Source organism: Micromesistius poutassou, assembly GCF_964030765.1.
Source record: "Micromesistius poutassou genome assembly, chromosome: 16".
Lineage (NCBI taxonomy): Eukaryota > Metazoa > Chordata > Actinopteri > Gadiformes > Gadidae > Micromesistius > Micromesistius poutassou.
The window spans coordinates 8,771,793-8,798,804 of NC_140286.1; the positions used below are offsets into that span (position 1 = coordinate 8,771,793).

General features: G+C 42.0%; 6 protein-coding genes across 7 annotated transcripts; 2 read left to right on the forward strand and 4 right to left on the reverse strand.

The window, feature by feature from the left end:
• Window positions 1-166: 166 nt before the first annotated feature.
• Window positions 167-7,534, reverse strand: ndc1 (NDC1 transmembrane nucleoporin). Of its 2 annotated transcripts, none has more exons than XM_084481009.1 (18): window positions 7,400-7,534; window positions 7,025-7,145; window positions 6,814-6,915; window positions 6,467-6,641; window positions 6,236-6,362; window positions 6,015-6,123; window positions 5,767-5,818; window positions 5,493-5,604; window positions 4,432-4,524; window positions 4,245-4,326; window positions 3,945-4,109; window positions 3,495-3,731; window positions 2,854-2,966; window positions 2,635-2,685; window positions 1,767-1,830; window positions 1,558-1,658; window positions 1,131-1,291; window positions 167-1,039 (listed from the first exon to the last, which is right to left on the reverse strand). In XM_084481009.1, exons 1-18 carry the CDS (start codon window positions 7,436-7,438, stop codon window positions 976-978), a joined length of 1,968 nt encoding a protein of 655 aa, XP_084337135.1. In that variant the 5' UTR covers window positions 7,439-7,534; the 3' UTR covers window positions 167-975. The 2 variants fall into 2 exon arrangements, with proteins under 2 accessions (XP_084337135.1, XP_084337134.1); XM_084481008.1 differs by having other exon boundaries at window positions 5,493-5,625.
• Window positions 7,535-7,902: 368 nt separating this feature from the next.
• On the reverse strand, window positions 7,903-8,655 carry LOC311360532 (uncharacterized protein; the record flags this gene model as incomplete). The annotated part of the gene is made up of 1 exon (XM_084480615.1): window positions 7,903-8,655. One exon carries the CDS (start codon window positions 8,653-8,655, stop codon window positions 7,903-7,905), a length of 753 nt encoding a protein of 250 aa, XP_084336741.1.
• An 833-nt stretch (window positions 8,656-9,488) lies between these two features.
• yipf1 (Yip1 domain family, member 1) lies at window positions 9,489-13,737 on the reverse strand. Its single transcript, XM_084481010.1, has 10 exons — window positions 13,580-13,737; window positions 13,269-13,369; window positions 12,970-13,115; window positions 12,768-12,848; window positions 12,581-12,668; window positions 12,281-12,397; window positions 11,671-11,837; window positions 11,329-11,511; window positions 10,529-10,635; window positions 9,489-10,194 (listed from the first exon to the last, which is right to left on the reverse strand). Exons 2-9 carry the CDS (start codon window positions 13,300-13,302, stop codon window positions 10,549-10,551), a joined length of 903 nt encoding a protein of 300 aa, XP_084337136.1. The 5' UTR covers window positions 13,303-13,369; window positions 13,580-13,737; the 3' UTR covers window positions 9,489-10,194; window positions 10,529-10,548.
• Window positions 13,738-14,034: 297 nt separating this feature from the next.
• Window positions 14,035-16,790, forward strand: lrrc42 (leucine rich repeat containing 42). The gene is made up of 7 exons (XM_084480914.1): window positions 14,035-14,659; window positions 14,747-14,878; window positions 14,965-15,086; window positions 15,221-15,306; window positions 15,684-15,797; window positions 16,010-16,094; window positions 16,179-16,790. The coding sequence occupies exons 1-7, from the start codon at window positions 14,256-14,258 to the stop codon at window positions 16,469-16,471; spliced, it is 1,236 nt and encodes a 411-aa protein (XP_084337040.1). The 5' UTR covers window positions 14,035-14,255; the 3' UTR covers window positions 16,472-16,790.
• A 2,553-nt stretch (window positions 16,791-19,343) lies between these two features.
• On the reverse strand, window positions 19,344-24,402 carry tmem59 (transmembrane protein 59). Its single transcript, XM_084480915.1, has 8 exons — window positions 24,201-24,402; window positions 23,822-23,927; window positions 23,570-23,664; window positions 23,326-23,478; window positions 21,421-21,493; window positions 21,158-21,290; window positions 20,549-20,666; window positions 19,344-20,125 (listed from the first exon to the last, which is right to left on the reverse strand). Exons 1-8 carry the CDS (start codon window positions 24,357-24,359, stop codon window positions 19,973-19,975), a joined length of 990 nt encoding a protein of 329 aa, XP_084337041.1. The 5' UTR covers window positions 24,360-24,402; the 3' UTR covers window positions 19,344-19,972.
• A 107-nt stretch (window positions 24,403-24,509) lies between these two features.
• On the forward strand, window positions 24,510-27,002 carry tceanc2 (transcription elongation factor A (SII) N-terminal and central domain containing 2). The gene is made up of 4 exons (XM_084481045.1): window positions 24,510-24,861; window positions 24,984-25,125; window positions 25,428-25,621; window positions 26,498-27,002. Exons 1-4 carry the CDS (start codon window positions 24,763-24,765, stop codon window positions 26,684-26,686), a joined length of 624 nt encoding a protein of 207 aa, XP_084337171.1. The 5' UTR covers window positions 24,510-24,762; the 3' UTR covers window positions 26,687-27,002.
• Window positions 27,003-27,012: the final 10 nt, after the last annotated feature.

Consider the following 27,012-nt stretch of genomic DNA (forward strand, 5'->3'; position numbering starts at 1 on the left):
TATACTGTGTGGGAAACTTAATGTGCAAAGGGATTGAAGTTCCATGGATCTGGATTGGCTATTTAATGCCTTATAAACCAGAGGCTGACAATGATTGTTAGTCGATCAGTCTCTAATATTAGCGGTAGGAAAGATAACATGACAACTGGGTCATTGAACCCAAATGTTTAATCAAATGCATCATCATGAACTGCTGCAGTCTTTGTACAAATATATATGTGCTTTAACATTGCTGAAATACACAGCCATGCAGAGATTAGGCAACAAATCTTGATTTTTTTATTTACCTAGTGCCTTGGTGGGCATAAAAACTCAATGCCAAGTAACAGTTATCAAACTGTAGGGGCCAACTTTTGATTTGGAGAGCGAAAAGATGAGTCCTGTGACGGAGAAAATACAGCTTGACTCAGAACTACGACTCCCAAGATCACACAGAACGAGTGGCGTCTGTTGACAGTACTTGAACAACTAAAACAGGAGGATTCTACTTTATGCTGACAACAAACCCGCCTGCATTCCAAACATAGTAAAAGGATGAACACATGTGTGGAGAAGGAAATGAAAACACAAATTGTACATGATTCAACTGAAGGCGTAACCTCCAGAGTCAAAGGCAGACAGAACGCCTTATCTCATTGTTGAAGATAGTGTGGCAACTCCAATCCACACCAAAAAAACAAAGAAACACCCCAAGGCTGGTTCACAGGTCTTCTATAAATAAAGCCCTTTCAGGATGATCTTCAAAGCGTGCCATTGCAGTTCCGTTGCGGTCCACTAGGACGTGCCATTCTCCCCATTGCACGTTAGACATGAGGCGACCCACAGACGATATGATTGAAATGACGAGGCGCAGTCACAAATATCAAAAAGAGGCACTGTTGTAGGGTCAAAAATCTCAAGCCACACGGGTGTCTGCACACAGAGCCAAGTCAGTCATTTGGATTCCATCCAAAAGCCACCGTGCACGTCTGGGCCTCACTCCTTGTACTCCAGGAACTGCTGCAATCTTTTTCGGTGTTCGGCTGACATTTTGATGGCACTGGAAGAACAGGATTAGAAAAACACAATGTGATGTTTTTTTCCTTGAATTAACAAAACAAAACAAGGGGTATCTTAACCAGCAGCCTTACTTCAAGTGTTGCCCGAAGGTGGTGGTTATCCTGTAGATGGCGGTCTTGAGGGTGGCCCTGAGGGCAAAGCGCAGCGTCTTGTAAGTGCAGTCGCCCATGCTGCAGGCCGAGCGGAGGGGCTTGCTGGAGGCGTGGGGCAGCTTGAAGTGGCGGTCCACCGCCTGGAGGGGTTCGAAGGAAAGATGGTACACATTAAATACAAACGCAAAATAAATATTGATATGAAAAAGAGCATTGTTTGACTGGGGCGGCAAGATTAGTTTAAATTAAATATTCCAGTTTATCATATATACATAGATAAATTAAAGTTATCTTCTCATACAATTCAGGGGCATCATAATCCAATGAAGTCCTTGACTCGTACGGAAATCCTTTGGACACTTAAAAAGAGTCGTGTTTGCATTGTGAATTAGCCATAGCAGTTTACCTCTTGTAGGACTAGCATGCTACCGAGTATGCTGGGTAATGTAGTCTGGACAACGCCAAATTTGTCTTCAGTGAAGGAGGCTGCCACAAGGTGAGACAGCCCTAGATGAGAGGCCAAAGGAGATGTATACATGTTTTAATACAAATAGCAAAACGATTGTACAGCAACATTTGAAAATAAACCCAAGTCATAACCCAGACCCATCTCACCTTCCAGAGCCCAGATGTGTGACTGGCTGTCTGCAAATAGGGCCTGACTGGAGGCTTCTGGGAGCTGAAGGCAAACGGTACTTCATTTAATTTCACATTAAAAACAGTAGGTTGTAAGAGGCTACACATCGTCATCATTTTAGAACTTTTGTTGCTAAATAGCCATAATATAATCTAGTTTCCCAGTATATTTACCAGGACTCCACACACAAGTAGTAAGGAGACCAACGATGCCAAATGGGGAGTTTCTCTTGAAACAGCATTTGAACAAACCAGTTGAAGAAGCAACAGGCTGCAAATACCATACGGTGCTTGTTTTGTTACATGTTTGATTACTCATCAGCACACTATGTGGTCAGAAGGACAGAAAATGGTTGAAATAGAACCAAATCGACACTACAGCAAGAATGACAACCATGCATCCGAAAGCAAATATAGACCCTATTATCTAGTTTAAAGATGTGGAAATATTTAAAGACGCACAAATGTGAATGTTGTCTGGGATCGATAGGGTTTCAGCCTGAAAACCAACCTATTCAAAAGCTTTCCCTGCCAATCCCATGGAAAGATGCAGCTCCTCATATTACTGGAAGGACACGTTGTGCTACATGACTCCTTGATTGGGGCCCTTCAAGTAATCAGTAGGACTAATGGTAACATGTAGAAGGATGGAAAAACAGCCGGTGCCATCAAAGTGCGAATAATTGATAGGAAGGCGGTTGGGTGATCTAGCAAAATCCAATACAAATCTGAGCAGGAGTCATAGGTGAGCGATAAATAAATCAGGCTGTCAGTAAGCGGGAGAGATTAGCGGGCAGTGAACACGCACTCGCTCCCTGGCCCGCACCGCCGTGCCCCTCAACCTTACCTTGTTGAACAAATACATGACCAGCACACGCCTCCCCAGGAAGTGTTTCACCTGAATGGGAGAGTTTGGACCGGAGAAGAAAGACAATGATCACTAAAGTTCCCTTCCCTTTGAAATCAGCTGGCCGATATTTTTTAATGATATGAATAGAAATTTAAAAACGTAAAGAAAAGAGTGAAACTAGGGGATCCTATGAGGAAAGTTCTTAAGGGTAAGCACCTGTTCCTTTCGGTTGTGGAGGAACTGTGTCACAGGGCTGGGTTTGGGCACAGCCGGGTGCGGGCTGGGCGCCGAGGAAGGGGATGGAGACAGACTGCCACTGGTCTGCGAATCTGCAGGGGGATAAAAAGACTTGAAGGTGATGTTGAGCATATGGCAGCAATGTTGGTGGTCCACAACAAATCACCAACCAAAAAACAGCAGATGGCATTTCAAATTTAACAAGACTACATTTGCTTTTTAGTTTTGGCATGTCAACTTAAATGGATGCCAAATTGTAATGGATTGAAGTCAAATTGCCTTCACCGCCTGTGTGGAGTGTGGTTCACAAGGAAAAAACTGAAAGCCAAAACAGCTTGGCTAGCAAAACAAGTTTATAATAAATCTAACAACAAATATCAAAGGAGACTCCATTGAAACCAAACTCTCTGGCCTTCTCTCCTCGTAGGGGCTTGTCTCGGGGCACTCCCTTCCACAATGCATCTTTAATACCTTCCCTTCATTCTGGACCCGTCTTCACATATCCAGCTTCCCTTTGGCCAATTCAATGCATTGCGTTTCCTAACGGTGTCATTGTAGTCTGTGCTAGTCACTAAGCAACCACCAACCCTCCCCCCCCCACCACCACCACCAAGGCTTACCTGTGGAGGCAGACCAGAGTTTGGGGCCCCGCCGCATCAGGTGGGGGCTCTGCACTGTCTCACTCCAGGGGGAGGTGGGCATCAGGTGGGGGGCCAGGCGGCGGAGGGCCGGGGAGGAGAAGGGGCTGTCCAGGTCAGAGGTGAAGGGGGCGGTCATGGGGCTCTGAGGAGCGGTGGCCACGGAGGAGCGCAGGAAGGCCGACCTGGGGGTGCTGATGTCCTGGGTTACCGAGAGGCCTGTTTGAAGAAACACATTAGAAGTTGATGGGATTTCATATGACAGGAAAGGACAGCCCAGTTTTCTTCCATGGCGTCTCATTGGACAGTGCAATTACCGATGGCATGAGCAGTGTAGAACGATTAAGAGAAGCTTCATTCATAACACCGCTCCCTAGTCTATAGAAACACAGCACAAAGTCGTAGAGCACTAAGCGGTACAGCGTGTTGTACCCGAGCTATCACTGGAGACAGACTTCTTGTCGCTGCCGGCTGAATGCAGCTTGGCCCTGCCGTTGATTGCCACAGTCTCATGGTGGGCCACCAGTCTCTGGGTGAGGTCGGCTAGGAGGGACAGACACTCGCTGCTGAGGGCGTTCCAGTTGTGTGGGTGACCACCTGTTGACAGACAGACAGACAGCCATCATCACCAGAACTTGTGAGAAGTGTTGAGAAGGATTGTACTGTCTGAGTTTTTTTTTTTTTTTTTGATTTAGGGGAAGGGGGTGGGGGCGGGGGGGGGGGTTGACAGACCTGGCTGGCTGAGGCTGAAGACCTGGACCCGTCGTGAGGGGGAATGCTGAGAGAGCAGCGCCAAGTCCTGCAGAGCTAGAAACTAATTTTGCAGAGAAGGAAATTTTTTTTTTTTTTTAAGTCACAACCCCATGGTTAAGGTGGTCTATCCAAATGATCAGTGTAATAGATGTAGGGTTAGGTTTACCTTCAGTATCATGGGCTGCTGGCCAGGGAGGACTTTGGGAAGACACCGATTGGCTTGCTCAGTGAATGCCGATTGCACAGGAAAGTTGTACACCTAGAAGTTGTGTTTTTAAACAGACATCAGATCCTGAGTCCTATAATCATACTCTAGGAACCAGACAAATCTGGCAAATAGGAGTCTTGCCCCCTCCGTTTCAGACAGATTTCCAGCAGACATGGAAGGGGTCAGGCCAATCACAACCGTTTATCCAATATGGGGCGGGTTTAATACTATGGGCACCCAATGGGAGCACAGTTCAGGCATTTACATTAAAACCACTAGGATGGCTGCCACTGATTTGTCACATGTTTCGGTGCTCTGATTGGATGAAGGACTATCCATTTACGTCCAGAGGCATTTTGGCCGTGGCCCATTGTTGAAAACCCATGGAAATCAAAAAATGAACAGAGGTTCCAAACCACTATGCAATTGCGAATTGGTTTGACGATGTCAGGCTACCATAATCTTATTATGGGATTATAATGTAACTCATTTTAAGAGAAACACTGCCCCCTAGTGGCTCAAACAACTGAAATAATGACAAAAACAAAATGAAAAAAAGTTATCAGTAATCAGTCATTTTCATAGACTGAATGTATGCATGCTAGTTACAATGACACTGGCACAAAGATACTCTCAATGTTTTGGAGTACTTCTAATAAGTGTGGCTTTGGTTTCTACCCAACAACAGGATATCCAGGGCATAATTAGGACTAGGTCATGCATAGCATCCTGCGTGTCTGATTGTGGTTACCGCTTCCACTTAAGTGCGGCTCCGGTTTCTCCTGAACAACAATTATACCAGATGATATCCATGGCACACTTTTAACATACATGCAATGTAGTGTGTGCATCGTTGCATGCGCTACATTCGTGGATACCACTTCCATCGAAGGTTACGTATGGAAAAATATGACAATTATTTAAATACGTAACCCTGACTTGTTTAACCCAAATCTATCGACAATTGGCTGGTGGCAGGCTTTTGGACCCTTGGGAACAAACTGGTCCGTTGAACGTACCTCGGTGACAAACACCCTGAAGAGCAGTACCGTGAGGTACCAGGTGAGGAGGAGGAAGGTGCCACTGATCCACAGGTGGTACAGCATGGAGAGGTCCAGCAGCCCTGTTACGCTGTCCAGAGGGTGCAGAGAGCTGGGGGATTGTCCAATTAGGTACCAGTAATGAGAAGATGTGAAGGACTTGATACCGTTTACAATGTGTGTGTGTGTGTGTGTATATATATGTATGTGTGTGTGTGTTATTAAGAGGTATAGCACAACCAGCATTACAAACCTGTTCGACTGAAGACTCAGAGTGTTACAGAGCCACGATCTAGGAATATATCCTGCAAATAGAATGAAAATAGTTTGATGTTGAGGGATCAAAAGTAGAACATGTCTTAAAAATAACAACCCTGTTATTCAAGGTCCAAGGTGCATCAATGCAAATAACCTACATCTTAAAAATATCAACCTATTACAGTGAAAGGGCTGTTGGTGCCCAATTAAAGCTCAGTTTGCGTCAGATAGGGTGGGACTTACCCAAAAAGAAGTAAACCCCAAGGAAGTTCCTGGTGAAATAGAGGGATTGAATGGCACTGCATTTCACCACCAACGGGAGATTTCCCTTGAAACGAAGATATTTGTATTGCTAGGGTGGGAAATGAACAAAAGGACAAAGATTAATGAGAAACCCAATCCTGAGCCCTTGTGATTACCCAGCAAGTATGTAATTCACACCACTATAAACTATTAACACATACCTGAACTGCATGAAAGGGGACATAGTTCATGTTGTGCATGACACCAAACAGACTGTGACTATAGCCAACAAAGGCTCCGAACAGGACCAAGACAAGGTGGTATTCATTCAGGCACAGCTGAGGATCCCTGCATATAAAAACAACAACAAAATAAATACTAGGAAACAGACCAAAAGATTGTTTACCATTACAGTATAGCACTTTGCATAAAAACAACACTGGTCTTCTTACCCATCAGCCAGAGTGCACAGGGAAGCAAGATTCTGGTATCTGGGACCGATGGTGATGGCACAACACCAGGCCACTATCACCCCCATGATGCAGTGGACCAGGGCGTGAATACACTGCCGAGGGTGGAGAAGCTGAGCCAGGAGAGCAATTTTTGAGCAGGCAATGGATGGGGTAACTTTAGAAGAGAATGGCAGAAACAGAAAAAAGTTTACCATACAACAAAGTGTTACACATTTCAGAATGAATACTTTTGCAAGATGTTGTCTCCAAGATGAGTAATGCCAGTGGGAAACAAAAGCACCATGTCTAAGTTTCTACCATACCATACAACCATGCCACTCACTTACCCGTGTAGTACTCCAGGTTGAAGAAGCCGACCACAACTACAACTCCGCATAACAGAACGAAGGAAAATATGGTACTGGCACTCGTTAAAATGGACAGGCATTCTGTAGACAACACAAAACACACACAACGCCTTAGAAAACTCCACTCAGAGATTAATTGGTAGGGGGTTCATTCATGTCGTCTGGAGCCCGGGGTGGTGTGAGCGCTGACCTGTGATCCACTGGATGGGGTGGAAGAGGCTGACTCTGCTGAGAACTACGAACAGGGCTGTGACGGGAGGCAGCAGCAGGACAGCCCAAGCGATGCTGGCCGCAGCTCTCCAGCATACCACCTACACACACAGCCTTATCATTCGCTTTAATGATACAAACAATCTCTACGAGGGAGTAGCCGATCGGGCGTTTATTCCCAGCATTGATCATACTTTTAAAGAATGGATCAAGAAAAGGTAAAACGATTATTTACATTGTGCTGGGCTGGGCTTAAGTCGTTTAGCTGCCTGGCTAGCAAAAGTTGACAGATGGGTTACCCGGCTAGCAAGTAAGGGGGTCTTATAAAGAAATGGGGGTGAATTACAATACTTGCCTTGCGTACAAACCAACAGTTTTGCTCCGCAGAAAACATGTCAGTTGAAAATGAAATCCAAAATGCAACGGCAGCGTCTTTAATTCACTCCTACTTCCAAGTCTCTCCGCAGTAAGATACGTTCCCCATATCGCGCGCCTCATGCATTCAAAGGACCTTTGTAGGACCCCGCGTAGAAGCTGACTGTGTCACTGCCTGTTCTCAGTGGAGAGTAACATATCACGCAGCATCATTTACTGGACAAATTCAAGTTATTTAAAATATAGCAATTTTTATACAGTTTGTGGTGTAAACAATTACTCGTTACATGCAGCACAATTTCTACAAAATTAGGTTTAAACTAGAAAATAATTAACACCGGGATACACATCACAGAAACCAAACAAACGAGTCCCCTTAAACTAATTAAAAGTCCAATAATTTCAATGTATAATAATTTTCAACGGTATTGTATTGATTTGTGTAGAGTAAGGTTGTTGTCACTGATGCCTCAACGTGTGTCATTAGTGCTGAAGCCCTTTAATTTCATCATGCACAAACGCCTTTTTGTCGTGATGATTCCCATGCGTCAAAGTAGCTAAGCTGTGTTTATCCAACATTGATCTTTTCTCGCTATCTCTGCGAAATGGCTTGGTCTCAAATGCATTTACTGGAAGCTTTTGTGACAGATTAATGGACATCTCGGTTTGAACGCCTTTATTGATCACTGGCCCGGGTCGCTGGGAAATTGCCGGGAGTGACAGCTGCTCTCGTTGTGGTTTTTTGTCCTCCCACAATTTAAGCAAACGTCGCTGATTATTTGTCATGTCCTTGAGGTTTTGTTGCAACGACTGTACTTGATCTTCCAAAAGGGTTTTAGAAGTTACTGTATTCGCCAACTCGGATGTCAAGTCATCTATAGTTAAACTGAGTTTCCCGGCCTTTTCAATTAGAGAATTGCATTGGCGATCCTTTTCATGAAAGTCATTGATGATGTCCTTTGTAGTTTTCCCGCTAAACTTGGGACTGGCCTCAAGTCCGATCTCCGCCCGGAGAGATTTCGTCTGTTTCCTCAGCTCCTTGTTGTCATTCGTCAGGGACTTGATCTTCTGTTTGAGCGCCTCGGTTGAACGTGACCTGGACTCAAACTGTCGCAGTTTCTCCCGGAGAACGCTCTCTCGGTGCAAAGCATCATCCCTCTCTTTTCTGCATTTCTCCAAAAGCTTTAAAGTCTCAAATTTGGACACCTTGTCACCGTTACCGTTTGATGTGGCCATTATGTACAGGTCTCTAAATCAAAAGGCCAACTAAGATAATATATAACAAAAATCATAATAAAATGCTGAAAAAAGTAGCAAGAGAGTAGGCCTATCTATGAAAAGTAATCCAAAAAGGAATGCTTCTCATAATTACTTCAAACTAAGATCTCATTGCTATTCACTGATAAATCCATTCCACAACAGCACTGGTCACCCTCGTACGTGCAGGCTCCGAGGGGACTGGCAGTGCTTTAGCCGGGTTATCTCTTTGACAGCAAGCTCCCGTGAAACTCAAAGCCTGGGTTAGAATGACCATTAATTAGGGCGCCACCATCCCATTGACACCGTTTCCAGTGACACTTATTTTCTTCTGTTTCAATTTTGTTAATTAAACTAAATACGTACCCCTTCTAATGAATGATCATGCAATAATTCAGAACACCACAATTAAGACAATTTAAGACTTTTTTTTTTTCCATGAATGCACTAAAAATGGATGAGTTTGTGCAAGTATGGAACATTTTCCACGGTTAAAGATCCTGCAGTACGACAACGAGACGGCAGAGATGCTATCAGGGCATTTGAACGGTCCTGCGCCAGACAGACAAGATTGATGCGTTGGAGACAAAACCCGGGTTACTAAATGCCCAATTCCAGTGATGATGTAAAAATGGGCAATTACCTGCTGAGCTTTTAGATCTTTACAATCCCATGCTAAAAACTTTATGAATGTGAAAATAAAAAAAGCCTCACTGTTCAGATTTATTTTTGCTGCCAAGAGTAGTTAATATTTAACAACATTGTTCCAACTTAAGCAAGGATCTGTTAAAATGCTTGTTGACGCCAAAATCTTAGACATTTTTTATTGATCGCATCTCAGTACTCAACTATCATGACGTTCAAGTATGGCAACAATTTAATCTTTTCAACTGCCCATTGTGTTTAGTTTTTGTTTTTCAAATAGATTTGATATGAAAATGGATAACCAGTTTCTTAATACAATTTGAGCTCATTGAAACTCCCTTTCTCCCCCAACATTAACAACAAAAAAGCAATGAAACCAAAAAGTAAATTGTATAAAATGTATTATTACACATTTTGTAAAGAAAATTGCACATGGCAATGCTTATCATTAATGTTTGGCATTAACAGAGTTCTTGCATGTTATAAAACTGTAAAATGATTGACACTAATACAGTAGATCACTAACCACAACCAAGAGAATCATATGGTATACAAAAACGTATAAGCCTATAGAAGAGGACATTGAAGCCAAAGCACTGATGACGACACTACAAACTGAAAAAAAGTCCTGGGTCTTTTTTAGTGTGAAAAATCCTACACCTGTGATGTATCTCTAAGAAAGTTCGGAAGCCATCCCATTAGAAATAACACACTTGCAACCTGTGTTCCTTTTCAGAGGCCCTGCAGTGGCACCAGCACGACAGGCCTTAACAGCCAAAAGCCAGTGCGTGACCAGGTGCAGGTGAAATCCAGACGCCCCGTGACTCCATCACTACGGCAACCCGAGTCTCTCTAATAAGGCAACAGGAGAGCCTGTAATTTGAAAAAAACAAAGAATAATGACTTGTGCTTTGGAGAGGAGAAACCATGTACAGGATATGGGGTATTGTGTGTTCTACTAGAAAGGCCACTAACAGTTCCAGTGGCCTTGCCAAAAAATAAATAGAATGATGATGGATTTATCGACTTCAGTATTGTGTGTGTGTGTGTGTGTGTGTGTGTGTGTGTGTGTGTGTGTGTGTGTGTGTGTGTGTGTGTGTGTGTGTGTGTGTGTGTGTGTGTGTGTGTGTGTGTGTGTGTGTGTGTGAGTGAGTGAGTGAGTGAGTGAGTGAGTGAGTGAGTGAGTGATTGATCACACATTGCTTACCCGTTTGTGTTCAGGGAGGTCTATGTGTGAGGTTTGGATTGGACGAGCGTTACGACAGAGGAGTTATTGATTTGTTGATGTGGACTCTCTGAACTGAAGAAGTATGCCTGGGTGACAAATAGAGAAAAAAGAAAAAACAATAATCAAAGAAAGAACTTTTAATAACCCAACGATATGTTTGCTCTTGCATACAATGCTTCTTAACTTTCAGTAAAAGAAAAAACAACACATCAAATAATAATGAACAACCCACAGCCCCTTTCAGTCCCTCCTATTCTTCTAAGACAGCTCTTCAGCCACTAGTGAGTGAGTGATGTAGACTAATTACCGGCCCATATCATAGTCATCCGAGCCTTGACTGTATTCACACAAGAAAAGTGTGTAGACAGCCTGTCGTTATTCATGCTCGCTAAAAGTTTCCATTGAACAGGAGGAGGTAGAGCGTTTAACCAGATGGCTTACCAACAAAAGTATACATTTTCTGTGGCTTTCGCTCTCGCACACGCGCGCAGCAGTGAAACACTAACCCCCGACACATGCGGCGGGGTCAAAGCCATGCCAGTACAACAAGGTCCCGGAGGTCAGCTAAGTAGAAACCAATCACTAAAGCTATCGCTGCAGGCCAGCAAAGGGCTCCTCGGCCAAACTGGGTCAAAGGAGATGTGGTTTGCTTCAGCAGGATGTCGGATACACAATATCTTATATCACCCCCAAGTTTCTTTTTGTTTAATCTGACCATAATCCTCCTTCCAGGGACACGACTACCATAAGTGAAAAATGGGCTCTAATGCATTACTAACCTTAAAACCGACGGCGAGCAGAACATTGAGAACCACAATGGCCGACATAAACGCCATGGAAACTCTGATGTGATCATCCTTGACAGCAGGCCAGAAGGTCAGCAGCAGAACGGACCCAGAGAGACACAGCGCCAACACCACAGAGAACCACCTCAGCCCTTCTGATGGAATGACCCACAGCACCTGGTCCAGAAGACAACCACAGCAGTGATTAAACATCAATTAATCCTGTTTTGTTGAAAGTAATACAGCAAAAACAATAATATCCTGCCTAACTACCTTAGAAGGGAAGAAATCAATAATTCACATTAAAGACTCATTATTACCAATATGGCGTCTTACCACTGCAGGAATGTAAATGGACAGGGAATATCCATAAGCACAGACTATCTCCATGAAGGAATAGGTGACCAAGTTCATCACTTTGCTGTTTCGCCAGAGCAAGAATCCCCAGAGGGCAAGAGGAACAAGCCAGGCGTAGCTATAGATCACTGTCGCAGCAATAGTCACTAAAAATCACAACAAAGAGACAGAAATCAGATTGAGAGCACCCTTTTGCATGTGGGTATGCATTATTCCAACTTAAGCAAGGATCACTTAAAATACTACATTATATATAATATATATGTATACACATACATACATACATACATACATACATAAATATCATAATGTTCTGATATTTCAAATGGTGGTGGTCCACCAATGTAAAATATCGAAATCAAACCATAAAAAGAGAAAACGAATGGTATCCAACTAAACTGTTTGAAACCTCACAGACAGGCTTAGTAGTAGTAGTAGTAGTAGTAGTCAAGTACCAGACAGTGACAAAGCATTCATCAGGTTATAGGAAACTCTTGGCATTCGAGAAATCACCCTAAGCGCATACGCTTTAAGAGAACTGCTTTAGTGTTATAATATTGACCTTGTTGGAAATAAAAACAGGATGTACCTTTTCCAAACTCAGCTGTATATTTGTAGTTGGGACTGCCCAGGTTCACCAAGAACTTGGATAGGTTTCCGCAGATGGCAATTGCAAACACGAGAGTAGCACAAATCCAAAAGGGCCCTGTAAACAAGAACATCCTTGCTGCATCAATGCACACAGCTTTGTCCCACAGTGACTTCAGTCCACATTCCAAGTTAAATCTAATAGAAAAACATATATATATATATATATATATATATATATATATATATATATATACATACATACATACACAGTATATCCTCGACATGTTATTGCTTTTACCATAGAGGTCAGGATTTCTGCCGACGTGAAGTTCAATGAAGTTCTTTCCCCGCCATGGCAGTACTGAACCAATAATTCGACTCCTGACCTGAAAGACATGATGGTAGGGCATGAGTGTAGCGGTAGTTCTCTGAAAAACCCATTTTACTGAATAATCTGACATGTAACAAGAAATAACTTTGACTACCTGGTAGGTGTCGACATCAAAGAATTTCTGGTAGTAGTCAAACGACCAAAATGGGGCATTTTTCTTTTGTCCAGAGAGAAGCTTCAATGAAGAAATATGGAAGATAAAGTGAGTGCTTCCACATTTGTGTATTTGTGGTGTAACAATAATCACGTAACAAGTTATGACACTTTCACACAGCTCTCAAAAACCGTCTCGTCACCTCTGCTTTGTCATCATTGGCCAGCAGGTCTTCCTCATCTTCATCCCTTCCTGGTCTCCTCTGTTTTCGAAATTCATTCACATCATCAATGTTGATCGTGGTGGCATCCCTAGTTTCTTCCAACAGACTCTCAGCCTCTTCAAATTCTAACATCACACAACATAAAAAACATTATTTATATAGACAACATAATAATATCATAGAGTATGACACAGGTTTTTAAACCTGTGTCATAGAGAGAGAGAGAGAGAGAGAGAGAGAGAGAGAGAGAGAGAGAGAGAGAGAGAGAGAGAGACTACCTTGAAACTCAAAAGGATCTTTTGTGCTCGCCATTGATAAGGACTGTATTGAATGTCCTCAGAGGAAAGTGTAAAAGGTATCCAATACTTGGCCAAGTGAGCTGCGGAATGTCAAGAAGAATGTGTTTAATCGTCACAAGAATTTTCCAATTTGCTCTCAATTGGACATTATGACTCAATGAAATATTTAGGATATATATTGATAAAGTTCACGAGAGCTTTGAAATATTACTTGATAGCTTAGTTTGATCGACAACTAACAACTACTGCTGCCACATACCAGAGTAATAGATACTAAACAAGTCACCTACCATAGGGAGTCAACCTACACTTCACTCGATTCTGAGTATGGATTATGCAGGAAAACGAGCCCAGACAATATAATGTTTCAACTCCAAGAATCAAAGTGAATTTGCACAAGGAATAACTTTATGGAGACATTTCACTTCCTATAATTCAGCTGGCTCGGGTCGTGTTATGTGGCGTTGTAGCTAAACACGTTGTTCCTGTTACGAACGTTTTCAAAGTAAAACAAAAAGGTAATTTGATGAGCAAAACTAAATGTATTGAGGTCGATTGAAGCAGTACAGAATACATTTAATTATTATTATTTGTCCATATGTTGTTCAGAAAATAGACACATTCGAATTCAATCAAAATATGTACTATAAAACTTTTACTTTGATATAAAGAACAACAAAACATGGGGGCAAAACACGGAAGCTTACCCGGAACTACATGAGTGGAGGCTTGTAGTACAAATTCGAGTTGTGTTGAGTAGACAACAACATATAACTGTGAGCAATAAATAATATGTCTTCATATATGTCTCTCTAGCGGTTGATGCCTTAACTCCCAGACCTGGGCAGCCAAGCCGGAGAGCAAGTTTGATTATTAACGACTATTATTATCTTTCTAGTTTGCTCGCCTGTCATGCAAACACTGCTGCGTTTCATGCCTGTTTTGTAGAGGAAACAACCAACAAACATGTGCAGTCTTGATCCTGACAATAGCACTCTTTATATCCGAGAGGGAGGACAGCTCCGTCGGGTGAATGACATCGTGCTCGCTGAGCCGAAGCCTGTCTCCTCCTGTAGAAGAACGAAACCGTTGTTGTTGAAAAAAGAACACTTCATCTTCACCTACAATGCCAAGGGAAATCTACAATATTCTCCGAGGTCTCTCTTCGACATCTCTCTTCAATTCATAGCCGAAAACATACACCATGTGGACTCACTGTTAGACTTCCCTGAACAAATAGGAGTTAAACTTTTTGCAGCCACGGAAGAGAAATGTGTGTTTTCCAACCAAGAAACGGGCCCCAAAGCCCTACAAGTATTCAATGATGCGTATGGTGACATGGTGCTAACATCGCTTTGTCTTCGGAATAGGTATTACCTTAGATTATCCCATACATGTGATTATTGTTCTCCTGTCCCTGTAGCCTCATCTGACTTTCATTATACGTGTCCCTACAGGTTTCCTCTGTTGTCTGAGAGGATGTGTGAAATCAAAACATTTCATAGTCTGAAGTCTCTTGATTTGTTTGGCTGCCGACTTGGAGATAGTCATGAGATCTTCCTGCATCTGACCAGCAGCTCCTTGACTGGGTAATACAACTCCTTAATCCTGGGATGGACTATAAAACATTAATGCTCAACCATTACATTATATATTTATCATGTTGTTTCCCCAGATCACTGGTTGAACTTTACATTGGAGGCAACTGTCTGTCAGACATTGGCCTACAAAGATTGACTGCGCCCATTAGGATGTTCAAGAAAGGACTTGACAACCTTCAACTTCTGGATCTCTCTGGTCAGCTACTGTTTATTTGTCAATTTTTTGACTTGAAGTTCAAAACTTTAACCACATACAATATAATAATAAAAGTATAACATGTTATTACCACTGGTGTACAGCCATGACGGAATGCTTTCTATTTCACACAGACAATCCAATCTCTGAAAGGGTGATCAGGTACCTCACTTGTCTCTCTGATCTCCAAAATCTTGATGTTTCTGGGACCAACTTTAAGGTGACACAAGTTGATTCATTAAAAATGTTTTGGTTTAAAGGTCCAGTGTGTAAAATGTAGCAGCATCACAAACATTTAAATCCCCCCCCCCCCCCCCCCATGCATGGCAGCCCCTATGAAAGAGGACCTGCTACCTATGTAGATATAGAGTTCATTAACAAAAACACAACGATTCTTATTCTGATTGGATTGGATTATACACACAAATACATACACACAATACACACAATTAAACCATACATCTGAATATTATATTCCATTTCTGAATATTCCAAGTCCTTTTCCCTAGATGCTGCTCAATTCTACACACTGCACCTTTGTATAATGAAGAAAGAAATTGACATAACATCTAGGCTAAATGTTATCTGTATTTCCAGCTTGGCCCAGTACTCAAGAAGACCATGTATGACCTGACAGGACTTGTTTGTTCTGAAAAACCACTGGACATATTTGAGCATTCAAGATGTAAAACAGAAGGTTGGGCAGAGCATGTAAGAACATTTAAAAAGTGTATATCTATATTTATTTATATAAATATACACACACACTTCCAATTTTTATTTGGCTTTTATTTTATCTAGCTATCAACAGTTAGTTAAAAAAAGTTGTTTTGTACATATCTTTTGATAAATTCTGCAGTTTTGTTTATTTTTTTATATTGAATTCAGAAAATGTACCAACAACAAGCATTACATTTTCTCAGGTTGTCAATCAGTGGGAAACAATTGCTTCCCAAGTGCCAAAACTGAAAAAAATAGAAGATTCACGAAAATCAGCACTCCGCTTCTGTAAGTCCCCATTTTATTAACATTTTTATTTGAGGTAAAATAACAAACAAACAAATCACACTTTTTAACACTGTTCTTCTCCAGTTGGCAGACAAAAGTTCATCAGTGATGTCCTGAATTCGATGCCCTTGGTACGGCAGAATGAAGACGAGGATGCAACCGAGAAGCTCCATTTTTACAAGCCCACACCAAAGCACGGCATTCCCGAGGTGCAAGTTAATGACACGGCTGAGGATTCACTGAAACCATCCTGTCTTAACGCTAGAAAAAGGCAACGGCAAACAGAGGGCAGCGAGACTCATCGGAGTCCTCCAGGAAAACGCTTTTCCTTGTCAACGCTTACAACTGAAGATAAGGACCTGTTGGACAGCTACTGAGCTACCTTTGTAATTAAATGGAGAACAAAGACTTGTTTTATCTGCTCTCCCGGCTTTTGGCTTGGATATAAAGCACAGGCAATCCCATTGTAATGTGGATTGAAATGTGGATGGAATGATTAATGTTTTGCTATGTTTCTTTTTCCGTTTTTTATTCTTCCATTAATGTTTTGATGGCAACAGCATTTCAATCTTTTTTGTTTCAACTGAAGGAGCATAGCAGAGGGCTTTGTACAGTGAAGATTTCACTGACACATTAGGTCAGTTGTGGTGCAAACAAAGGATATTTAACACCAATAAAATTATCTCATTTACAATCGCCGAGGTACTGGAAATTATCATGATCATTATCACTCTTTCTCTCACACACACACATATATATATATACTGTATATATATATATATATATATATATATATTGATATCGGTATGTTGGTTGTCACAGTAAAATTCCACTGCCTGGGTGTTTGATGGCTTATGACATCATCTTCATGCCTCTGGAACTACTTGCTATTCGAATATAATTGGAACTCATTAAGGCCATTAAAGTGTTGTAGTTTCAAATTGATGAATATCAGAACTCTAAGCATAAAAACAATTAGGCCATTAAAGCATTTTACATTATTGGTTAAAATACTCAAAAGGTAACTGCTCACATTTGCTTGAGGCATATGTTCAATTTAGACTGCAACCTCAGCATATACATCTTTTTTATTTAAAATATTTTAGGCAGAATGACTTACTAAGCCGATCCAGCTTGAGCAAAAATATGTATTTGACTTTATGATATGGAGGACCAATATCCAGCAGTGTTTTGTGTGCTTTATGAATATAGCAGAAATGTTATGCCTTGAAATAAATTGTTATCATAGATTTGACAGAGTATACAAGACTACCATTATAAAATAATAATCTGTTATCGCTCATGTTGTATGCATAACAATGCTAAATGGCGGCTGCTGTAATATATGGTGTGGCTATAGACAAGGAGCTCTCGATCAGTCAGCCAACAGAGAGAATATGCGACCAATAGGAGGATCCTCATCCTCTTCCTCATCTGCTTATCCGGGGTCGGGTCACAGGGGCAACAGCTCAAGCAGGGGCCCCAGACTTCCCTTTCCCGGGCCACATTGACCAGCTCTGACGGGGGGATCCCGAGGCGTTCCCAGGCCCAGGTGTTGGGATATAATCTCTCCACCTAGTCCTGGGTCTTCCCCGGGGTCTCCTCCCCACTGGTCGTGCCTGGAACACCTCCCAAGGGAGGCGTCCAGTGGGCATCCTTACCAGATGCCCGAACCACCTCAACTGACTCTAAGCAGAGGAGCAGCGGCTCTAATCCGAGTTCCTCCCGGATGACTGAACTTCTCACCCTATCCCTAAGGGAGAAGCCAGCCACCCTCCAACACCCTCCAAAACTCCAACGCCTTGCGGCTCAGCTCTCTTTTCGTCACAACGGTGCAGTAAAGCGAGCGCAATACCGCCCCCGCTGCTCCGATTCTCCAGCCAATCTCACGCTCCATTGTACTCTCACTCGTGAACAAGACCCCGAGGTACTTGAACTTCTTCACTTGGGCTAAGGACTCATTTCCTACCCAAAGAAGGCAATCCACCGGTTTCCTGCAAAGAGTCATGGCCTCAGATTTAGTGCTGCTGATCCTCATCCCAGCCGCTTCACACTCGGCTGCCAGCCGATCCAATGAGTGCTGAAGGTCACAGGCCGATGATACCATCAGGACCACATCATCTGCAAAGAGCAGTGTTGAGATCCTCAGATCACCGAACTGCAACCCCTCCCCACCACGACTACGCCTCGATATCCTGTCCATGAATATCACAAACAGGATTGGTGACAAAGCACAGCTCTGGCGGAGGCCAACACCCACCGGGAACGGAACTGACTGGCTGCTGCTGACTACTGACTGCTGATAACGTGGACACAGCTCTCGCTTTGGGAGTACAGAGATTGGATGGCCCTGAGGAGTGAACCCCTTACCCCGTACTCCCGCAGCACCTCCCACAGTTTCTCCCGGGGGACCCAGTCATATGCCTTCTCCAAATCCACAAAACACATGTAGACCGGATGGGCATACTCCCAGGCCCCCTCCAGGATCCTTACGAGTGAAGAGCTGGTCCGTAGTTCCACGTCCAGGGCGGAAACCGCATTGTTCCTCTTCAATCTGAGGTTCGACAATCGGCCGAACCCTCCTTTCCAGCACCTTAGAGTAGACTTTCCCAGGGAGGCTGAGAAGTGTGATACCCCGGTAATTGGCACACTCTCTGGTCCCCCTTTTTGAACAGGGGAACCACCACCCCGGTTTGCCACTCCTTTGGCACTGTACCAGACTGTACCAGCAATGTTGAATAGGTGTGTCAACCATGACAGCCCCTCAATCCCTGGGGCTTTGCCACTGCGGAGATGTTTAACTACCTCAGTGACTTCCACCAGGGAAATTGACGACGAACCACCATCAACCTCGAGCTCTGCCTCCATCATAGAGGGCGTGTTAGTCGGATTCAGGAGTTCCTCAAAGTGTTCCTTCCAACGTTCGACTACCTCCTCAGTCGAGGTCAACCAGTCCCACCCTTACTGTACACAGCTTGGATGTTTCCCTGTTTCCCCTTCTGAGGTGTCGGATGGGCTTCCAGAAACGCAGACCGAAAGTCCTTCTCCATGTCCTCTCCAAACTTCTCCCACACCCGCTGCTTAGCTTCCGACACGGGAGCGGCTGCAGCCCTTCGAGCGCGCCGGTACCCTGCAACTGCGTCAGGAGTCCTCCGGGATAACATACCCCGGAAGGCCTCCTTCTTCAGTCGGACGGCTTCCCTGACCACCGGTGTCCAATAGGAGGATGTGAAATGAAAACAGACAGACTTTATCCACACCACCCTTTTTATTTCTGATTCATATTCATTCTAAAAGAAGACAACAGTAAAATGGAAAAGACCCTTGCTGTCTTTTGCGATACAATAGGATTATGTGTTATGAGTTTAACAGGAGGTTATGTTTGGAAAGCACTGCAGTTAAAAGCACGAAAAAAAGAGTCGGCAATCTTATGTTATTCGCTATAGAAAACCCTGATTTTTACCAAAAAAAGTTAATAAACACAGCAGAACCTATAGCATTTCAAGTCACAAACACTTCATTAATACAGCTTTAACCAACAAAATCAAAACACCTACAAAAGGATAATGCAAATTCCAATGATTTCCCCCCAAAACTTTTTTTTTGTTGTTGCCTGTACCATCTTCTACCATTACCTCTAATGCCTAAACGATACAGGGCCAAAAAAAAGAACACTGCGTCTTCATAAGCTTAAAGATGGACACACTGTTAGAGATACTCCTTTAGAAAAAAAGTGCAGGACAAGGTCATTTCTATTTAGACAGTGAGAAGCCAATGGTCTTTTGCTCTAGAGGAAGTAGAAATCGACTTAAGGAAATCGCATTAAGATCAATATCACTGCACTAGAGCTGCTTTGGTGTTTCCCTCCTCCCTTCTCTCTAGATGTTGGACTGCTCCAGGTTGACCTTGGTAGGGAGGGGCCCGGCCTTCTCTTCCTGGCCCGACGAGGTGACGATCAGCAGGGAAGACGCCGGGTATGGAGTCAGCTTCTGCTCCTTCATGTAGTCCATATCACCGGAAATGCTCAGCTTCTGAAAACAAAAAACAAAAAGAGAAGTGGATTTCAGCCGTGTGTCTTTTGCCGGGTGGTGAAATGAATCCCATTAGCATGATGTTTTTCTTTTTTTTTTTTCAGTAAAATGCATTGCGGTCATTTATAATTTGATGGACTGCACTATAGAATAAAAGCATTAGACAATGCATTAGCCGACATGTTTCTTGAGTTGGAAATGCATTGGTCATAGATGTTTAAGGGATATTATGTTAGAGAATAGTAGAATTCAAAAGTATGTGTGTGTGTGTGTGTGTGTGTGTGTGTGTGTGTGTGTGTGTGTGTGTGTGTATTTCATTATATTTTGGTTGAAAATGTGTGAAAACATTATAGTAGGTAGGACGGTATAAATAACCAACAAAGATGTGACAAAATAAAGAAAGTCAAAAGTATCACCACTGACCTCGACAGGTACATATTGGTCTACAGCTGTTGCCACTGTGGCACAGCAGATCCAGATCAGGACCAGCACTGACAGGACCAGGGTCGTGGTTAGAATCCAACCTGGCAGCCAAGGATTACTGAAGACCCAAAACAAAGAGGTTATAGCACATACATGCCGAGTTAATTTAGTGTAACAGGGAGCTGAGCAGAGAGTTTGTCATTGGATGTTGGTAAGGGATTAAATAGCAGCTTTGGATATTGTTTTGACTTAGATGGGAGCCAGAAAATGAAAACAATGTCTAAATCTGATCTCAAAGCCTGTATCAAATCAGTCAGACATCTGATGGAAAAAAACGGATTTGATATCATCAAGTAATGAACCAGTACTTGCAACGAATTGCACAGCTCCTGGTAAATGTATTAATCAGTCTATACAATATTCTCAATGAGGGTAAATGCGGAGGAGAAAAAAATTAAAATTGAGGAGGGACAATTAACTAGAATTAATTGCATCTAAAAGCAATCAACAATAAATCAATTATTACAATGACGTCAATGAATTATCGGTCGATCTTTGCATGGATTAATTGACAATTCTTTTCTGCACTACATTAGAACCGAGTATTACCGTGAGAGACAAGTGAAGAAGTTGTACTCATCCCCGCGGGCACTGGGAGAGCGGTCCACAAACATGTCCCTATCCCTCTCTTGAATGAAGGAGTGGTGGTAGTCTTTGTAAACTGGAAGGCTCAAACTGGAGACTGAAGACAAAAAATGACATGACAAAAGAAAACCCTAAACAAACTCGTTCCTTCTCACAAGTTCAGTATGATTGAGTGCAATTTACGATTGACTTGGCATTCACGGTGTGCTTGAAGGGAGAAGACTTACAAGATTTATCTGGCTCCTCTTTGACATCCTTCTCCAGCTCGAAGTGAGGAATAATCTCGACCTGTGGCTCTGTCTGTTGAGAGTAATGACATGGCTGGCTGTAACAAAGGATGGGCTAGCCTTTTCAGGCCGTTTTTAAACAGATTGCTGATTATTGCACACACACAGACAAACGCACTCATGTGTCACATTGAGCCTGTGTACACAAGAGCAATATCTAGATTCTACAACCATTATTCAGACGCAGATTGTAGATCAATATTTACTTGGAAGGCACAATGCGCTCACAACCACCTCCCCATGTTTATACGTAGAGGCTTTGTTTACATTGCTTTGGATTAATCCGTGGATCATGTTTATTAATAGAAACGCAAGTCTTGTAATCAAACAAGTGGGGATGTTTCAGATACATTCGCATAAGACACCCCTCTTGCTTTATATTGGTTGACGACCACACCTTATGAACAAAGTACGTGACCTGCCAACGATTCAGGGAGATGTTCTGTGTAGACAATGCCGTCTCATGTCAGTCATGTCTAGATCGAATGCAACATACACCGCCCCCGAAGATAGTTTTGACCACGGTCGACTACATCTCTCGTAAAACTGTTCCTGCCTGATTAGACAGAGATAACATCTCTCTTTGCATTACAATCTCATGAGAGAGATCCAAAACACTCTATGGCCTCTATGACAGCAGCAGTAACTGATTTATTCCATTTTGAGTGTGTCAGAGTAGAAATGTGACATTCAGCCTTGGGGGGTATCTTCATACCATCATGACATTTCGTCAGGGTTTATGTTTTTTTTTAAAGCTGAGCTTCTGGTTATATAAGTCATTGTAGCATGTATGACATTGTCTAGCCTACAAAGCTGTGTCTCTGATATGCATTTTGTGAACTTGAAGACATGGCCCATAGAATAATGAAAAGATAGGCCAAATGCACCCTTCTTCCATAGATTGTCCAAATCTCAACTGGTTCTTGTGCACTAGTTGTTGTTTTAAAGTTTGTGATAGCTTCCACCATTTGGAAAGTAAGTTTTACTTGTATTACATACAGTCTATGTGGGTTGCACCCACAACAGAGCGGGAGACACTTCTTAACAGCAAATTTAATTAATTGCAGACATTTTGAAACTTGAGAAGCATCCTGGTGATGGTGTTTTGGTTAGGCTATTATTTAGGGATGGGTACTTAGTCATTTGCCTAGTATAGAAATATTGACCAAACAATGGCTCTATAGAGAATAGTGCTGCTACCCGACCGTCTCCTGGGGAGATGGGGGGAGACTGTTATATAGCCAATATATATATATCCAATATATATATATATATATATATATATATATATATATATATATATAATATCCAATATCTTTCTAACGTAAAAGATACTTTCAATCTACATTAACTGCTATTGAGAGGTGTGATTGTTTTAATACACCATCACAGAAGCAGTATGCTGCTATAAATGTCACTGTCGCAGGGGAACTCCACCTACCCGGGCGGGCCCAGCCACAACTCATTGGCAAACTAACCTATTTCCGTCTCAACAAGAATGCTACGGAGAATTATTTATTTTGGACCATGAAATTATATATCCTGCTGCAAAATATGGCCAAAATACATATCAACATTATAAGAAATATTCATAAGATGTCGCAAAGGAGCTTTTGTAGTTCTGACAGTATTGTGTCATACCTTCTGTATTTCTAAATACCCTGGTATACTAGCATATCGTGATACCGCCCAGTAGTGAAAATATTTTACAAGCTGTCGGCACACCAGTATTCTGGTAGTAATATGAGCCATTACCACCCTACAAGAACACCAGGCTCCAAGATGAATAAAAGCAGATTTGGGCCCAACATGATTTGGAACCCAGATTGGTCATTAAAGACTGACCTGAAATATGACCACCTTTCCATCGTCTGCCTGGAGGTAGAACGTCCATGAGGAAGTGATGAGGCTGTGAGCTTGATTCATAAAATCGTCCAGGAAGCCTCGAACAAGGGCCAGGGGGTAAAGCATGTGAATCCTGGGCACCATGTCCAACAGCTGGAGAGAAAGGGGAAAAGAGGAAATGGAATTGTATGGCAAAATAGGAAGCATTTTAAAACTATTACAAATAGGTTGTATTCATATGTACCTGCTCTTGTCTTTGTGCAGCTATGGGGAGCTGGTTCTGGCAGCCCAGGTTGCATGCATACTGCTCATCGGACTGGACATAAGCTTCATGACAGGCTGCAAAAGCGTGGTAGTAACAGATGGTAATAAGAGATTATGATGGGGCATGACACACATAGGTGTTTGTTGTTCAGACAGCCTGTCGTCATGTGTGTGCATAGTTGGAATCCACTGCAGTACCGATACCAACTATTTAATGCGGTATTTTTCTTACTTGATTCACATTCAGCTTTGGTCTGATTGAGATCCTCACTGTCACCAACAAACTGACAGATAGAGAATAGGCGGCAGCCTCGTTGACATGCATAGAGTTCTTCCTCCTGTGGAACCAGAATGGCCAGATCATCAGGACAATCAGCGCTGCAGTATAATAACAAGGAAGTGGAATATCCAACTACGAGACTGACAATGCAGACAAAACGTTTCCTTTGTCTCTTGTATGTCATTAATCTAACACAAATGTATAAATAATAATAATAATAATAATAATAATAATAATAATAATAATAATAATAATATATAGGCCAAGAGTTGTTTTGTCAATATTAGCTTAGGCTAGCAGTTAATGCTAGATTAGCAAGAAGAGCACTTACCCGTGGATATGTATGTAAACTGTATGTCATTTGACACGTCTTATGGCAAGAGACCGTGTTTCCCAACACGGCATCAAATACATCTGACGATGCCAATGTGCAGGTTGTCGCCACCAAAAATAACCCCAAAACAATATCCAAAGTTAATAGAGTGCCCATTTTGTCAGCGCGGATAATAACAAACACACACAGCAGCCTGTTCTTCCTCGTCTTGTCTGATCTCGCGAGTAGCGACAACACGAGATTAACAATACGCATGCGCGGTTTCCTTATTTACCTTTTAGCTTATTGGATGCATCTGGAGCTAGCTGGTCAAACTGGCCTGATGTTAGTTTTCTTTATATTTTCATATCAAACAAGTCAGAATACATAATAACGTGAAACGGTTTGGTGCAGGTTTGTTCACACAAAAGACAGACAAAAATGAGTCTGAATGGTCAGCATTCTTATTAACGTTGAGTGGGATGGCCAAGAACCTTAAAGAGACCACAGAAGCGCATTAACCAAGGAAAGCAGACTCAGTGCAGTATTATCCAGTCACTACATCAACACGGGTCTCATAATGGATAAATTTGTCGTGCGGCAACCTAAAGGACAAGCACCAACGCCAACGAAGAACAAGGGAAAGGTCTACAAGCAAACTACAATCGAGTCACTACGGGTGAGACACATTTCTGGCGGAGTAAAGGCATACATAGTAGTAATAGTAACTCTTAAGTGGGGAACCTAATGCTGTGGTTACTAAAGTGTTGATTCTTAACTGTTCATGCTGGTGTCTTACAGAGAGTGGTCGTGATTGAGGACATAAGACGATACAAGTCAATGTTGGAATTCCCTGGACAAACAAAGGACAATTATCTCCATGCCTTGGCAGAGCTTCAAAAGAAGATGCCATCGAGAGAGGTGTTGAAGTCAACGAAAATAGGTAAGCAGAAAATAAAAGGTGAAAACCTACTGCATAAGTTGATGGGACAAATAGATTTACTAGACACTTTGAATTATTTATTTTAACTGACTTAAATATAAACCTGACAGTTGCATTATTATTATTGAATGCATTTTAATCAATGAATAAAAAAAATCACACAATTTGCAGTGGTGGGTACCATCTGATATCGGATCAACCCAAAGCCACTTTAACAATACAATAAGATAAGATGTATTTTATTTCTCAAGACCGGACATCTGGGAATATAATTCACACACGTGTATTCTGCTTCTCCTCAGGTCACACCGTCAACAAAATGCGAAAGAACCCCGACCCAGAGGTGAGTGCATTGGCAACACAGGTTTATACTGAGTGGAGGACCTTCATTGAAGAGAATTCCAACAAGCCCTCTATCGAAGTCCATTGTGACAAACAGTCTGAAGCGCTCCGGACCAATGCTAGAAGATTGATGGCTGATGCGTTGGAAGTGAAGGTGAGAAATCCTCTTCTGGATTTATATAAATCCTTGATTATCATCTCATGGGAAATTGAACATAGCATTATTGAGTTTAAGAAACATTGTATTCATATCACATAGTAGTGGTAATCATGGTTTTATTAATAAAAAAAATGCAGCTCAGAAGTTAATATGGTTAATTATAGAGAACATGGGAATAAGGGGTACTTCACATCAATAACATATTGATTTATTGCAGACATTTTGGAAAGAAAGGCAGCTTATTTGCTACTGTTGCTAGCAAGAATTAAATCTGGTGTGTTGCATAGATTTTCTGAGAATATGAAAGCTTCAGAGAAAACTGTTGTACTCTAAAATATGCCTGTATTTGTATTAAAATGCTTTCTATTAAAAATATAATTATTTGTTTAGTGTGTAGCCACATTATCCCATGTATATATACAGTATGTAGCATATACTAATATCCCATATATATATATATATATATATGGGATATTAGTATATGCTACACGTGAACCTCCTAAGATGGTGCAATTTGATTTGATTTCGCTATCTCAGGATATTGGGCAATATCCCATGATTGAGATCTCAAACTCAGGATATTGTTTTTGCGCGAGTGACGGTTGTCTCGTCACGCTAATAAAAACAAATAAATCCCAGCAAAAAGTGTTATCTTGTTTGTTTTTGGAGTGTTCACGTGTAGTACATACTAAAACAATTATTCACCTCAGGCTCCGTGAATAGTGGGGAATAGCTCCCTCGACCTTCGCTCTCGGGGGCTATTCCCTTCTATTCACTTCGCCTTCAGCGAATAATTGTTAAATAAATATATATATATATATATATATATATATACACATACTACAATGTATTTTGATTTGTCTTATACAGATGGATTGCAGCCTTATCGACAACATCGAGAGAGAAGTATTCCATCAGAGTTTGCGGTTGGTCAGCAGTTCATACAGGCGGACTGTCAGAGCACTGGTGTTTGCCTTTAAACATAAGCCTGAGGTCCGATCTCAACTGAAAGACAGCACGACTTCAGTTACCCAGCTGGTTTCCAGCTATAAGAAGTAACTCTTTGACTGTGGTAAATGGACTGGACTTGGACCTCCAGGTGATCTCAATGAGAGGAAGTGGGGATTTCTGTCTTTTTAAAGCTTTTTTTTTTTTTTCTTGTTATAGAAAATCTTTCATGAGATACGTATTTTGGCACACATTGAGCCTTTTACTAGTTGTTGCTTGTAAAGTATTGTCGCAGAGGTATGCTATTGATTGTGCTGTTCTGTTTTGGAATCAAAGGGGAAATATACTTCCTCTTTTTTAAGCATCATGAGGCACACCACAAATGAATGTTTTTATACAAAAGATCCAGAATTGAGTCAGTGTCCAACGCTAGTTCC

Bases quoted from the DNA above. Each gene is read 5' to 3' on its own strand.
- ndc1 (XM_084481008.1), bottom strand. From the start codon at position 7,438: ATGTTTTCTGCGGAGCAAAACTGTTGGTTTGTACGCAAG. The intron at 6,124-6,235 runs GTATGTGTTAAT...TTCCCACCCTAG, and splicing joins TCCCCTTTCATGCAGTTCAG to CAATACAAATATCTTCGTTT. The intron at 1,831-2,634 runs GTAAGGTTGAGG...GTTTGCCTTCAG, and splicing joins TCATGTATTTGTTCAACAAG to CTCCCAGAAGCCTCCAGTCA.
- yipf1 (XM_084481010.1), bottom strand. From the start codon at position 13,302: ATGGCGAGCACAAAAGATCCTTTTGAGTTTCAAG. The intron at 12,398-12,580 runs GTAAAAGCAATA...TCTTGTTTACAG, and splicing joins CAGAAATCCTGACCTCTATG to GGCCCTTTTGGATTTGTGCT. The intron at 11,512-11,670 runs GTAAGACGCCAT...CTTCTGGACCAG, and splicing joins CCATTTACATTCCTGCAGTG to GTGCTGTGGGTCATTCCATC.
- lrrc42 (XM_084480914.1), top strand. From the start codon at position 14,256: ATGTGCAGTCTTGATCCTGACAATAGCACTCTTTATATCCGAGAGGGA. The intron at 14,660-14,746 runs GTATTACCTTAG...GTGTCCCTACAG, and splicing joins TCGCTTTGTCTTCGGAATAG to GTTTCCTCTGTTGTCTGAGA. The intron at 14,879-14,964 runs GTAATACAACTC...TTGTTTCCCCAG, and splicing joins ACCAGCAGCTCCTTGACTGG to ATCACTGGTTGAACTTTACA.
- tmem59 (XM_084480915.1), bottom strand. From the start codon at position 24,359: ATGGGCACTCTATTAACTTTGGATATTGTTTTGGGGTTATTTTTGGTG. The intron at 23,479-23,569 runs GTACATATGAAT...CTTTCTCTCCAG, and splicing joins CTGCACAAAGACAAGAGCAG to CTGTTGGACATGGTGCCCAG. The intron at 20,126-20,548 runs GTCAGTGGTGAT...TTTTGTTTTCAG, and splicing joins ACCAATATGTACCTGTCGAG to AAGCTGAGCATTTCCGGTGA.
- tceanc2 (XM_084481045.1), top strand. From the start codon at position 24,763: ATGGATAAATTTGTCGTGCGGCAACCTAAAGGACAAGCACCAACGCCA. The intron at 24,862-24,983 runs GTGAGACACATT...GGTGTCTTACAG, and splicing joins CTACAATCGAGTCACTACGG to AGAGTGGTCGTGATTGAGGA. The intron at 25,126-25,427 runs GTAAGCAGAAAA...GCTTCTCCTCAG, and splicing joins GTTGAAGTCAACGAAAATAG to GTCACACCGTCAACAAAATG.